The sequence below is a fragment of the Dermacentor albipictus genome, chromosome 2 (assembly GCF_038994185.2).
Source record: "Dermacentor albipictus isolate Rhodes 1998 colony chromosome 2, USDA_Dalb.pri_finalv2, whole genome shotgun sequence".
NCBI lineage: Eukaryota > Metazoa > Arthropoda > Arachnida > Ixodida > Ixodidae > Dermacentor > Dermacentor albipictus.
Window position 1 is genome coordinate 103,078,331 of NC_091822.1, and position 13,466 is coordinate 103,091,796.

General features: G+C 46.6%; 1 protein-coding gene across 8 annotated transcripts in view; it reads right to left on the bottom strand.

Annotated features, from left to right (window-relative positions):
• Positions 1-13,466, bottom strand: part of LOC135921082 (neprilysin-1-like) — a 103,043-nt gene that overhangs the window by 44,342 nt on the left and 45,235 nt on the right. For 7 of the 8 annotated variants that reach the window (XM_070533818.1, XM_070533821.1, XM_070533820.1 and 4 more), the window contains 2 exons: positions 8,428-8,604; positions 1,500-1,668 (listed from right to left, as the gene is read on the bottom strand). In XM_070533818.1, the coding sequence (XP_070389919.1) occupies positions 1,500-1,668; positions 8,428-8,604 (346 nt within the window). The remainder of the gene's footprint in view (positions 1-1,499; positions 1,669-8,427; positions 8,605-13,466) is intronic. The other variant, XM_070533819.1, reaches the window with a different exon arrangement.

Here is a 13,466-nt window from a genome sequence, read left to right on the forward strand (position 1 = left end):
AAGAGAAAGCGCGAAATGCCGTGGAAGTATGGGAGGGAGAGAGCGGGGAACCTCCGGCAGCAACAGCGTATTCAGCGACCGGGCGAATGAACTGACGATTGCGGCTCAATATCGCGTGATAAACGGAGGAAAGCGGGGAGGCAGCGCGGGACAGAGTGGGGAGGAGGGCTTCTACACCGTCAGCCACTGCGTACTTCGCACGGCGGCGCGCGGTCCCGCGCGTTTGTACCTCGAAAGCGATCTGCAGACAGCTCATATCTTGGTACGTATTGTTTTCTCGCCGCTGTCTGGTGAAAGCAATAGACAGCACGAATGTGCTGTCGCACTTGCTCAGGCCAGCGTTTTGACAACTAGCGCCCGCGGTCATCTAGCGTGATGTGTTCAAGTTTGCGTGTGCGCGCTGGCATCAATATCCTTACATTGTGTAACTGTCAACTACGGGCAAAACTCCCATTTCTTAAAGACATCTTTTAACACCCTGGAATAACAATAAATGGGAAAAGGGCATTACATCATTTTTTTTTCGTTGGTACCCTGGGACACCCGGCATTTACCTTTAAGAAATACACTTGGCTATAATCATCTGCAGCCGCCTAGGTGAAAAGTCTTGTTTAGCGGTCAAGCAGTAGTTGCAGTGTTTCGAGTTTCCAGTCACCATTTTGCATTTGTATCTTTCTGAGACATGGTTTCAGGCCTTCAGGCACACGATTCTGGTTCGTGTGTTCGGCCCGAGTACGCCAAAGGCAACACACAAAGCCACCGACGTGGTTCAAGATGCTCAAAACGTCGCATACAACTTATTTAGATGCCAAGATTTTAGCCGAGTGATTCTGCCGGTTGAAGTGAGTGAAGATGTAGACGAGCGTAAAGCCTGCGGTGCAGTAAATGTTGGTTTTCTGCGCCTAATCAAGGCGTTGGTTAAAACTTCACTCTCCTAGAATGTACAGTTCGTAAATATTTTGTTTACATAAAAGCTTCGCGATGAGCCTACAATCGCACGTAATGATGTTTGACCACTCCAACCGAGCTAACATAGGTGGGTAGTATACACAGCTATGCCTTTATACCATCTCTTTTTGGGAACTCGCGAGAAGTAGCGTGAGCGTCTTATACAAACGTTTTACTTATACACATGAATATACGGGAGTGATTGTTGTAGGAAACTATCCGCATGCCAATTCATTACAGATCACTGGCTTACGAGCAGTGTCAGCATCTATCACCTCTATCAGTCTATCTCTCCTGGCATTACTTCACGCTTAGGATTCATGTATAAGATTTCGTGGTTTTCGGTGAAGAAACTGTACGAAGTTGGCACTCGTATATGTCATATGCGTATAACTTCGTCGTAGTGTGCTTAGCGTTGTAACCTTTTTTTTTCAGTGTGCACTGGAGCGAGGCAAAGGCGGCCCTCTGAACGACACAAGCTGTGAACCGCAGATCAGCTCATAACATGTAAGGTTAAGGAGAAGGGAACATTAAAAATATTTTATTCTTACGTCGAGTCTCGTATTCGCTGATTTCGGAGGACAGCTTTTGGATAGTTTCGTTATCAACGCCATACTTTTGGAGCATCCTCAAGTAGAAGTCATTAATCTTCGCCGGTGATGTACTCAAGGCCTTTTCTCGGTATTCAAACCAACTTGCATCAGCGTCATTTGTTTGTAACTGCAGAAAAGCAAAAAAGCGAAAACAGTGTGATATTATTAGGATAAAGAAAGCTTGTTGCTGACACCTATGTTATCACTAAACACCACATATCCATGACACACGTCTAAAAAGGAACACTGAGAAACAGCAGCAAAAATTTATAGCTAGTAATGAATCCTATATCATATAGAGTCTTTTTTACATACATTCTCTGCTAATATCTACCCGTGAGTTTGCTGCTTCCTGAGAAAAGAAAATGTATTTTATCTCAAACTCTATTGAATGCTTCACAGGAAGTGAATCTCTTTTTTACGTTAGCTGAATCATCAGCCACTGACAAAATCAGATAATGGAAAAAAAAGGTCCCAGCTCTTCTTATATAGAGGTGTTTAACACATTTGGGTCATCGTGTGGTCAAGTCAATATCAGGCGATGACCTATATTTTGAGCCTAGCTATAATCTAGTTCATACGGTAAGCAAGCGGCTGCAGTGAAGGAACACAATAGTGAGCCCAGGAGGCTCATGCCTTCCAAGGAAAGCAGAGCGTTGTCGTGGCTGTGCTTCAGAGCTAATTGAGCGGAGCGCAAGTATAAGTCAAGTTAGCCTAATCTTCTCTAATACAAGAGCACTGGTCGTCTGTCACGTTTCTGGTGATGTTGTAAACCTCCCCGCGTGCCTACGTTTGCAAGGTCGATAGCAGGACAGTACGGGAGCAGAGTCACCAACGGGGCGAGCGTGCCTTCAATGTCCACGTTAACTCGCATGCGGTATTTCCGGTACCCGCTTTGGATTCACTAACCATTGCTACAATGTCATCGCTCCGATATAGACGCGTCTACATGTATCAAAACGTTTCCCAATTTTGACATTGATTACACAGCGAAATAATCTTTTCTAATGAGACGTGCATAGCGTATTATGATCGCTCGTGATGAGTTCACGTCATCAAAATCGATTAAGAGATAAATGAAATTTCTTTAGTCTCACCGATCGCAAAGGTTGCAGTGGCGTGACACTTAATAATAGCCGCCAAGGAAGAACGCCACGTGGACATTCGTAAGCAGCGTGGAACACCCCAACGCACCCGTCATGAACACTCGCATCCACTTGTCACTCCACGATGCCATCACCATCATGGCAGGCCGGATGTAATGAACCGTGCCTACAGAGGCCCTCCTCTCACCCTCCTACGCATAATTGGTGACTCCGGACGACCGAGCCAGCCATGCCCGAGATCTAGGGACGGCGACCATGAGTGAAACAAATTTGTGTCGGGAGGCGTCCCGCGCATCTATGATCTTTAGGAGTTTCATATTAAAAGCTCAACGCTCTGGTTTATGCCGTTGGCCAGCGACTTCTACATTAACTACATGGCTGATCCACTGCTTCACTACCACCACAAACAATGGGAGCTTCTAGAGGGCCTGCTCGCGGAACTGCGACTGCCACCTCCTGGGCCAAACGTGACAAGGCTCTGCGGATCGCCTACTGTGGCTCTTCAGGCTCCGGCGTTGTCCTCGAGAGTTCCAATACGGTGTGTTGCAAACCTTCGCCACAATACCAGTCCCGTCATCCCGCATCTTCGCGACGCATACCATCAGCCAATCTCCCTTCGACCCGGATGTGATGGCTTCAGCACATCGTAAACGTGTGCCTGCTTTCGAGCGCAAAAAGCTGGGCGCACCACAAACACTCTCAGATTCTTCAATGCGTCGAGCACTTCTTCCTTGACCTCTGCCGCAGCCTCCCAAATATTCGTACCGGGTGCTCTCTCTAGCTCTCTAAGTATCGCTTCGGGGGCTGCGTCAAAGGCTCTACCGGGCGTTCTTACCCTACTCAGTGGCAAGGCGACGCCACGAGTGCTCACATCGCGGCACTACGGGAGTCGGACCTTTATAGATGGATTTTTAATGCGTAACGATCTTAGTCTTGGTGGGCGCGAACATATTTTGTTCCGTCTCGTGCGTCCTTCCGTTTCATGTCCCGAAAGACCCGTTATGCCGTCTAGGCTTCAATAGGTGAATTTATATAACTGCAGAAACTTTTTTACACTTGCCGTCATCCATTTGTTGTCATCCACGTTCAGGCGCAGAAACGTCCCACGCGATATTTTGTCAGAAAACCGCCGGGCACTGACACACATCCACCCAAATCCTCATGCACGGAGTTCAGGAAACAAAATTATGGAGTTTTACGTGCCAAAACCACTTTCTGATTCTGAACCACGCCGTAGTGGAGGACTCCAGAAATGTTGACCACCTGAGGGTTCTTTAAGTACACGGGTGTTTTCGCCTTTCACCCCAAGCGAAATGTGGACGCCGTGGCCGGGATTCGATCCCACGACCTCAGATTTTATTAAACACTATGGTTCAGCCACAATAATAATGATGGTTAGTACATGAATATACCTATACTTTGTCCTTCTGGCTTCAACTGGCTTCGTAAACTTATTGTTTAAAGAAATTACAGTAATAAACGAAACTTAAAAAGCTGAATGGCGATTCAGCCTCCTCTTGAGGTTGATGAAACAAGTTCTTTCCAAGTAAGTTCGATGTTAGGTAAAGTTGGAGCATATACTTGTATATTAGCTCTAGAGTAAAAGTTGGGCAGAAAAGTGGCAACCGAGAGGGTGCCGCCACGCTGCTACTTCTTGTGTTTATAATTGAAAGAAATTCACGCAGAAACTACTGTATGAGTGGCCTAAGTATGCGAAAGTGTTGTGTCGTTGGTCCATCTCCACGTAGCATGTTGCCATAATATGACGGTGATGGGCAACGAGAAAATGCGTCGGCGTCTTGGTGCTTTCTTCTGGACTTATAAACGACATCGAAATGATGTGCTTGTAATATGAGGATCCAGCGGCCAAGGCGTCCTGACAAGTTTTTGATCGTTGACAACCAACATAAAGTATCATCATTGGTATCACCAGTTAAATAGACAGCTTTAGTTTAGCGTACGTAACTATAGGGTACGCCATACGCCATTATATAGCGTACGCTAAGCAGCGCACGTTTTCTACAATTTTAGTTGGCCGGCGATATCTTCGGATCTCAGAGGCCATATACCGTCGTTGCAGCTATTTTGCGCGTGTAGCGATAGGTGGCGCTGACATCGCGAACGTTTTATAGAACGTTTCTTTCGTCAGGCTTCGACTCGTTCGAAACGAGAAGCGATCTCGAAAACACTACGAGGTTATCCATAATACTCTGTCGTCGAAGCGGCCTGGGACTAAGCGAAAGCCGTTCACACAGTCATTTGCTACGAACGAAGTGCATTTTAGAAAAGCAACGCCGAATTCAATTCGAAGCGGGCAGCCGGGACCGCCGCCATGTTTCCCGCAAACTCCGCAAAAACGCTAACGCTAACTCGTTTGCGTTGCGTACGCCCGCTTTACCCGCCATTTCGTTTAGCGTTCAGCGCATGCGCAGTGACGACCCGCTATTTTTTAGCGTACGCTATACTAAAATTGTCTAATCGCGACCATGGAGGTATGGGTGAAATTTCTCATGGACTGTACAACAGTCAGGCCCTCCTGTTCGGTAATGGTGTAATTCTTTTGCGCAGAAGTCTAAAGCGCCTTGCGTATGCGACGACTTTCTCGTGAGAAGCGCGGTCGCGCTGCAGCAGCGCGGGGCGAATTCCTTGGCTGCAAGCCTCAGTGCGCTATTAAGTGGGAGCCTTACCATCGAAATGACAAAGAACGGATGGCGAGGTTAAGGTGCGCTTAAGTTTCTGAAAAGCGGGTTCGCACCAATCGCACCAGTGAAAGGAACTCGCACTGGCAAGAAGTCTATAGAAGGGCGCGGCAATAGTGGAAAATCCCGGATAAAACGTCGGAAGTACGAAGCGAGGCCTGAAGAAGCTACGCAGTTCTCTCGCACGAGGCGGTCGTGGAAATTTAGCACAGCAGAAATCTTATCAGGATCAGGTTGAACACCGTATTTGTTTACAACATGACCCAGAACTTTAATCTCTGTACTAGGTACGCGCCATTTCTTAGTGTTTACTTGAAAGCCAGCACTTGGAAAGCACGTGAGCACTTCGTCGAGACGTTGCAAATTTTCAGGAAAAGTCGACGAAAAGACGACAATGTCGTCGAGAAAAGATAGGCAAATTCTTTACTTGTGGCTACTAAGAAAAGTGTCAATTGATGTTTCAAACGTGTTTAACGAGTTCAACGTAAGGCATTACGTTGAACTCGTGAAGATCATCAAGAGTAGAAAAGGCGGTCTTTGTTTGCCAACTTTTCATGCATTGGAATCTGCCAATAGCCTGAACGAAGATCTAGGCTCGAGAAATATTGCACCCCTCGCAAGGAATCAAGTGTGTCATCGATACGCGGCTTAAAATAGACGTTCTTGCAGTCATTTTATTGAACGCGCGGCAATCTACACAATAACGCACCGATTCGTCTTTCTTTTGTACTAAAACGACGGCTGATGAGAAAGAAATTCTAGAGGGCCGTATGATGTGCTTCTCCAACATGTCGGCGACGTTCTCCTCGATGATTTGGCGTTTGAGTAAGGAGACGCGGTAGGGACGACGACGCACGATAGTTTTGCTATTGGTGTCGATGCGGTGGAATGCGACGGAAGTCTGGCCAAGTAAAGACAAATTGACATCAAAGGATATCTGGTGCTTTGTCTGTTGCCTGAGTTTGCGAAGAGGTAAGTTCAGGGCTTATTGCGGAAGCAAGTCCAGATAGAGTGCCAGATTTGTCCGGTCCACGGGTAGCTTGAGAAGCATCAAGGGTATGAACGGAAAATGGTTGAGTGTTCAAGCGGTAAGTGGCAGTCATGCCTTGAGGCAGAAGAGACTCTTGGGTTGTATTCATATCGGTGATGGACGCACAACCATCTTTCAAACGCACCAGATTTGAAGCGAAGCAACCCCATGGTAATGACAACGGCCGTATGAAGTGAGGAATACATCGTCGCCATCGGTGACGGCAGAGGACGAGAGGATAAGACATTACTCATGGTTGGGAGGCAGCACAGAATCCGCAGCTACGAAAAAAGGCCCTCGTCCTTTGTCGACATCAGTAGAATGGTCGGTCTCGGTCATTTACCCGACGCATTGATGGCAGGAAATTAACGCAGGCACCGATAAGAGAAAGTCCCACCTTAATATGAGTTCGTGAGCGCACGGGAATAAAACCGCAAACTGAATGTGGTGACGGATACACCAATAATGACTCGTGCAGAACATTATGCGGAAAGTCGAATAATTGCGTCATCAGCTCCACGCAGGGAAGGTGCAATGTAAGGGGTTTTCACTTCCTTCAGGCGAGAGCACAAGTCCGCATGCATAACAGAAATAGTAGCTCCCATGTCAACCAAAGCCAATAACCGCACACCTTCCACAGACCCCGATAAAATGTTTGCCGGGTGCTCAGGAAAATTTAGAACAGTTTGCGAAACTGCAGTTTTGCCTCCAAAAACTGCACTGGTTAGTTTTCTGGAGGCTGGACAGGGAGTTGAGAAGCCAAGCGAAGCCGAGAAACGAAGCTTCCGAATGGCGATGGGGAGCAGCGTCCCAGTGTACGTGAACTCGGGTGCGTGTTGCAGAAGCAGGCCCTAGAAGGAGATCGGTGAGAGGACGGATTATCGAAGAGTCGGTTGCATGACCGAGGAGGAGAAAGCGCATCATGCTCACAGCCAACGCAGCCTCGTCATTCGTCTTGTTGGCGGCGTCTGCAAGACAGGGATGTGCCCACGTATGTCGCAGTAGTAGCAAGTCTGACGCCAGACAAAAGTCAGGCGGGTTGGGCGTTCGTGTAACAGAAGGTGCTAGCTGACCTTCAACCGGTACAGGCGACGTGGCGCAAGGAGACGCGGATGGCGTTGCAGCTATGTGGGCGTACGAAGGCGGTGACAGGCAAAGAGAAATGGTTATATCATTGGCGCTGTTCACGAAGGCCAACGCCTTTTTAACGATGCCACATAGGCTGTTAGCAGCAAGGTGAACGTGAGCGCTGGAGGAAGGTGACAAATCCTAAGCTTCCAGTTCTTCACGAATGAGAGCTCGAATGAGAGCTCCGAGATCAGCACTGCTGGTCGAGGGGTTATCGGTTGAGTCGGGCTGCAAACAGTTTGACTTGTGGAAATTGGCACCGCAAGAGCCTTCAAAGCGATAGATACGATGCCTTTGAGCAGGTGGTGGACACGTTCAGTTTCTGGCATGGCATTGTCAGTGCGACAGCAAAGCGTGAGAACATGCTCAGTGTATGACGTGTAGTACTGGCCATAATGTTGCACGTGTTCAGAGAGCTTGTTCGCAACTTCATTCCCTACTGTGGGCGTGCCAAAAATGCGCCGAAGATGCTCTTTGAAAGAAGACGAATCACTGAACTTTCTCTCGCGATTCTTAAACCATGTCTTGGCGACCTCACCGAGGTAGGAGGCAACGTTCCGTAATTAAGAATCATCATCCCTGTGGTCTAGCCAGTCTTCGACGTCATTGCCAGGCAGGCCAGCGAACATATCAGGATCTTGGTGACTGCTGCTTACAGACAACGAGGGTATGGTGGCTGGCACTTGAACGGGGCGAGTGGGCGCTGCTGGCTCGGCTTGGGACATGTCGGTGGGCGCTTGGCGAAAGCGGCGACCAGAACGCAGATCCAGGAGAGAAATTCGGAGAGGTCAAGGCTATATTAGAGCACTTCCACCACAATATATATATATATATATATATATATATATATATATATATATATATATATATATATATATATAGCGCTGAAAGATAGAAAAAAGCGGCAATACATAGGTACTCACAATCATCAAACGCTTGTTGCCAAGCGCCACGTCTGCAAAAGTGAAGGTAAGCAGGACTGGAAGGCCGAAGTCGAGAGAGAACCGCACCACCATGTCCACCGGGTCAAACGGGCCAGACGGTGTCAGGTTATTCAGATCTAGGCCTAGCGAAGTCATCCACGCTTTGAGCTCCTTGGTCTGCAACGACGATCAGTTAGTGCCACCCTCCATCCCTGCCTTATTTCAACGCGCGTCTATGCATTACACTTGGTGTCCCAAATATCCTACAACTAGCTTTTAAGAACTTTATACCATTTTGCGGAATTAAAACCAAGTAACAACAACGTACTCCAAGTAAGTAGCACCGTGTTTCTTTCTCTTCTCTGTGTCATTTAGAATCATTCTTTTCTGTTTTTTTTTGTTGGCGTTAGAATACCGTGTCGTAAAAGTACATGTTGCTGGCAGTGGAGATGTGCTGCCATCAGAAATTGTGCTACTCATAATATTCAATTATTTAAAGTATATTTTAAATCTGGTGAAACATTTCTCAATTATCAAGTTGCTAGTATGTTGTGCACATTATGAAAATGTTGAATTTGAACATTTCAGTAGCCCGTGTCGTCGTTTTAAGTGTACCTGATTTTTCTAAACATTGCCTGTCGCAGATAACGTATTTCTATTTCGTTAGGTGAATTATTCTGGGAGGTGGACTTTACTTGCACGAGAAACCGAAACATGTCTTCAACTAATTAAAAATCTCCTATATGAACCCCCAAATAGTAAATTTACGCACACATTTCAATTTACGAAGTGTAGCCGGTGAGTTTGCAGGACACCACTTAGATTTAACTTCCAGGATAATATCAGTTGGGAAATATGCGCCATCAAGCTCACATAAATGCACTATTGTTGTACTTACTTTTTAAACAAAACTATCTTTTATACATTCAAGAACAAGTTGAACTACAGCGGTTGCGTTTTTTGTCCACACGTAGGGAAATAATTTGTCGAAACTGCTTTCATCCTGGAGACCCATTTCAATGGATACGTTTTGCTTACTCACCGGCTACTATTCGTAGGTTGCTGTATGTGCCATAAGCTAAATTAAAAAATTTCATTACTGAATGCAATGGAAATTTCAATACTTGTTTTGATTCCACGCCCTGCTAAATTCCCCTTCTTCCAATAACGCAGCTCAGGGGCAAGAATTATGCAATCTTACAGAGGCAATTTTCTAAATTTCGGGAAACATAAGCATGGCATTTCTTCTAGTGTGTCTCAGAACTTCGTCTTTCCATTTCATAAATACCCTTGCGGTATATAAACACACACTCTTTATTGCAAGGGACATCACAAATTATGAAATATTTGTAAGTTATAAGATTATAAAATAAATATTCAGGTTTGACCAAGCAATAACTATCGACAACTCTTTAACTTTAGTGACACCAAATAACAACAAACTTGTGCGATTTTCCAGAATTAGAACCTCGCTTGCAGAGAAACTGTGCGGTCAAAAGTGGGAATATGAAACACAGTTCCCTGAAATTAAAACATAGATATGATACGCCTTAGTTTGACTGACCCGTTTCACTGATATAGCCGTTTCTAGGAATTTCTCAAACCTTTTTTTTCCTTTTTTGCTTTTTTTACAAACGCTCCACCAACTCCCCCACCATTAACTTCGCATATTCGCTTGCGATAGTCTTGTTGCTATGTTTCCTAAATTTCATGTTGGTGGCCTTTATTAAAATTGCAGAACATCCGGTTAATATGTGCATCATTCGCAAGACACACTTGGGACGCTTCGCACTGATTGCATAGTCAAAAAAATGGCTGTGGCTTAGCTAAGGTTAAGCCCAGGATGCGAAGCATACTAGCCTTTATTTCAGTTGTTGAACCACTGTTTAGCCTGGTGAACTGCTGTTGCTTGGCTATATTTGGTTCGGCTAGACGAAGAAACAACTCATGCGTTACTCTGCTTCGCCTTCATGAGTGGAACGCGACAGCGTTCCCGTCGACCCGCCAAGGGGTGTAAGACAATGGGCTATGGCGCAGCGACTACGCGCCCCGCATTGGACGCGGTGAGCGTCGAGCAACGCAGCGTTCGGCGCGGCAACGAAATGTGCGCCTGAGCAAGCGACGCACGCCTGAGCCTTAGAAACAGCTCGTTTCTAAGGCAACACCGCATTCACTAGAGGCGCTTTTGTACCGCTTTGAAGCATTATACTCGTGGCTCAGTGGTAGCGTCTCCATCTCACACTCCGGAGACCCTGGTTCGATTCCCACCCAGCCCATCTTGCAAAAGTTGAGCCAAAGCCACCTAGAAACAAGCGCAGCTGCTTATATACCGCCGCGAGCGACGGCGCGAGTTGGGGCCCCGTTTCTCCTCTGCCGTGACGTCACGGTGTCACGTGGTCAGCCTTGAAGGCGACGCCCCGAGCGACGGCGCGAGTTGTAGCCCCGTTTCTCCTCTGTCATGACGTCACGGTGTCACGTGGTATGGCGTGGGGTCACTAAGGGTCATTGAAGGCGACACCGCTGCGCCTGAGGAGCTGGGTTGAGCTCTGATGATGATGTTTGAGGTTTAATGGCGCAAGGGCCAGGTATGGCCAAAGAGCGCCATGCTAGTGGTAATGAATATGTCGTGGTCTGATGGGCTCTGTGAATTTAATGTGACTTGGCTGTAGAGGGGCCTAAGAAAGTTTGTGTAAATTGCATAAAAATTACCCGTAATAAAATTATGGCAATGATTAAAGACATGTACTATGATCACTAAAATACATTAAAAAGAATGATGGATTATATAAAATATGCGAGAGACTAAAATTGTCTAAGAGCACTACTGCCTCGCCAGAGCCCTTGAAACTCAAGGGCCTAGAGGCATGTGCTATATGAAACAGATATCACAGCAGACTCCTCTAAACAGAGGAGACGCTACGAGTGTGTGGGGCTAATAACATGTAGTACAACATCTTTCAGGAAGCCCAGGACTGCGCTGGAGTCAAACAGCGGTTCTGGGCCTAGTAACATTACTGGATGAAGGGGGATGTGCTGGCGGTATGCTACGGGAAAATGTTTCTTTCGTTCAGATTCGGCTTTCCGACACTCCAGTAGGACGTGGAGGATGGTCAGCCTCTCCCCGCATCTATCACAGGTTGGAGGCTCGCTTCCCGTGAGTAAAAAGTTATGTGTGCCGAAAGTGTGTCCTATTCTTAGACGGCAGAATAGGACATCTGTCTGGCGGGATTTTGTTACGGGAGGCCAGAAACCTAATTGTGGCTTGATTACATGCAGTTTATTGTTTGTTTCCATGTCCCACGAGCGTTGCCAGTAGTTCCGCAGTTTTCTGCGCAAGTAGGGCCTCATATCTGTGACAGGGACTGCTGCGGTAGGATTTACAGAATACGATGCAATTGATGTGGCCATCTGGTCCGCCAGAACATTGCCTTCGATGGCCCTATGACCGGGCACCCAGCATATGATGACATGCTGGTTACATATATACGTTTTACATAGGACGGAATAGAGTTCGTTGATGACTGGGTTTTTGTGCTTAGAAAATGACATCAAGGCCTTCACAACACTGAGGGAGTCCGTATATATAACTGATTTCTGGAGTTGTGATTTATTTATATGCTTTACGGCCGACAGCAGTGCGTAGGCCTCAGCCGTAAAGATACTAGTTTCCGGATGCAGTACGTCGGATTCCGAGAAGGATGGACCGACGGCTGCATAGGACACCCCGTCGTGTGACTTCGATGCGTCTGTGTAGAACTCCGTGCAGGAGTATTTGTGCTGGAGTTCCCGGAAATGCATTAGGATTTCAATCTCTGGAGCGTGTTTTGTAACTTGCATGAAAGATATATCACATTGTATGAGCTGCCACTCCCACGGAGGCAGTAGCTTGGCTGGATGCATTAGGGGAAGCTCGAGGAGTGGAACGTGCATTTCTTCACTAAGCTCCCTCACACGCAGCGAGAAAGGCTGTCTTACGGAAGGACGATTGCGAAAGAGTGTAGCATATGTCATGTCATTAATGGTATTAAAACAGGGATGTTGAGGATTTGAGTGGACTTTCAGAAAATATGTTTGGCTGATGTATGTTCTCTGAAGATGAAGTGACCACTCATTTGATTCTGCATATAAACTTTGTATGGGACTTGTTCTGAAAGCGCCTGTGGCCAGTCGGATTCCTAGATGGTGGACAGGGTCTAGCATCTTTAGTGCGCTCGGGGCGGAAGAGTAATAAATCACAGCACCATAGTCTAATCGTGATCGAATGAGGCTTTTATAGAGTTTCAATAAACACTTCCTGTCACTACCCCACGTAGTCTGGGATAGAAGTTTCATTATGTTCATTGTTTTGAGACATTTTTCTTTAATATGCTTAATGTGGGGGACGAAAGTGAGTCTGTAGTCAAGTATGACACCTAGAAATTTGTGTTCTTTGTTTACAGGTATCTGTTGTCCACACACTTCTAAGCAGGGATCTGGAACCAGGCCTCTCTTCCTTGTAAACAAAACACAAGAACTCTTGTGAGGATTGATTTTGAATCCATTTTTCTCTGCCCACCCTGACACCTTGTTCAAACCATGCTGTACCTGTCTCTCGCAGACTGCGAGGTTACAGGATTTGAAAGCTATTTGAATGTCGTCCACGTAGACAGAGTAGAAGATGGCGGGTGGTAGTGAAGCACGAAGCGTGTTCATCTTCACGATAAAGAGCGTGCAGCTGAGCACGCCTCCTTGTGGTACACCCGTTTCTTGCGTAAAAGGACGTGAGAGTGCGTTGCCGACTTTTACCCGGAAGGTTCGATTTGACAGATAGCTTTTTATTATATTAAACATATTACCGTGGATGCCCATTTCTGACAGGTCTCTTAAGATTCCGTAACGCCACGTTGTGTCATACGCCTTTTCCATATCGAGAAATATCGATAGGAAGAACTGTTTATGTATAAATGCGTCCCGGATATTCCCTTCAACATGCACGAGATGATCGGTTGTGGAGCGCCCTTCTCGGAAGCCGCACTGATAAGGATCAAGCATTTTGCTCT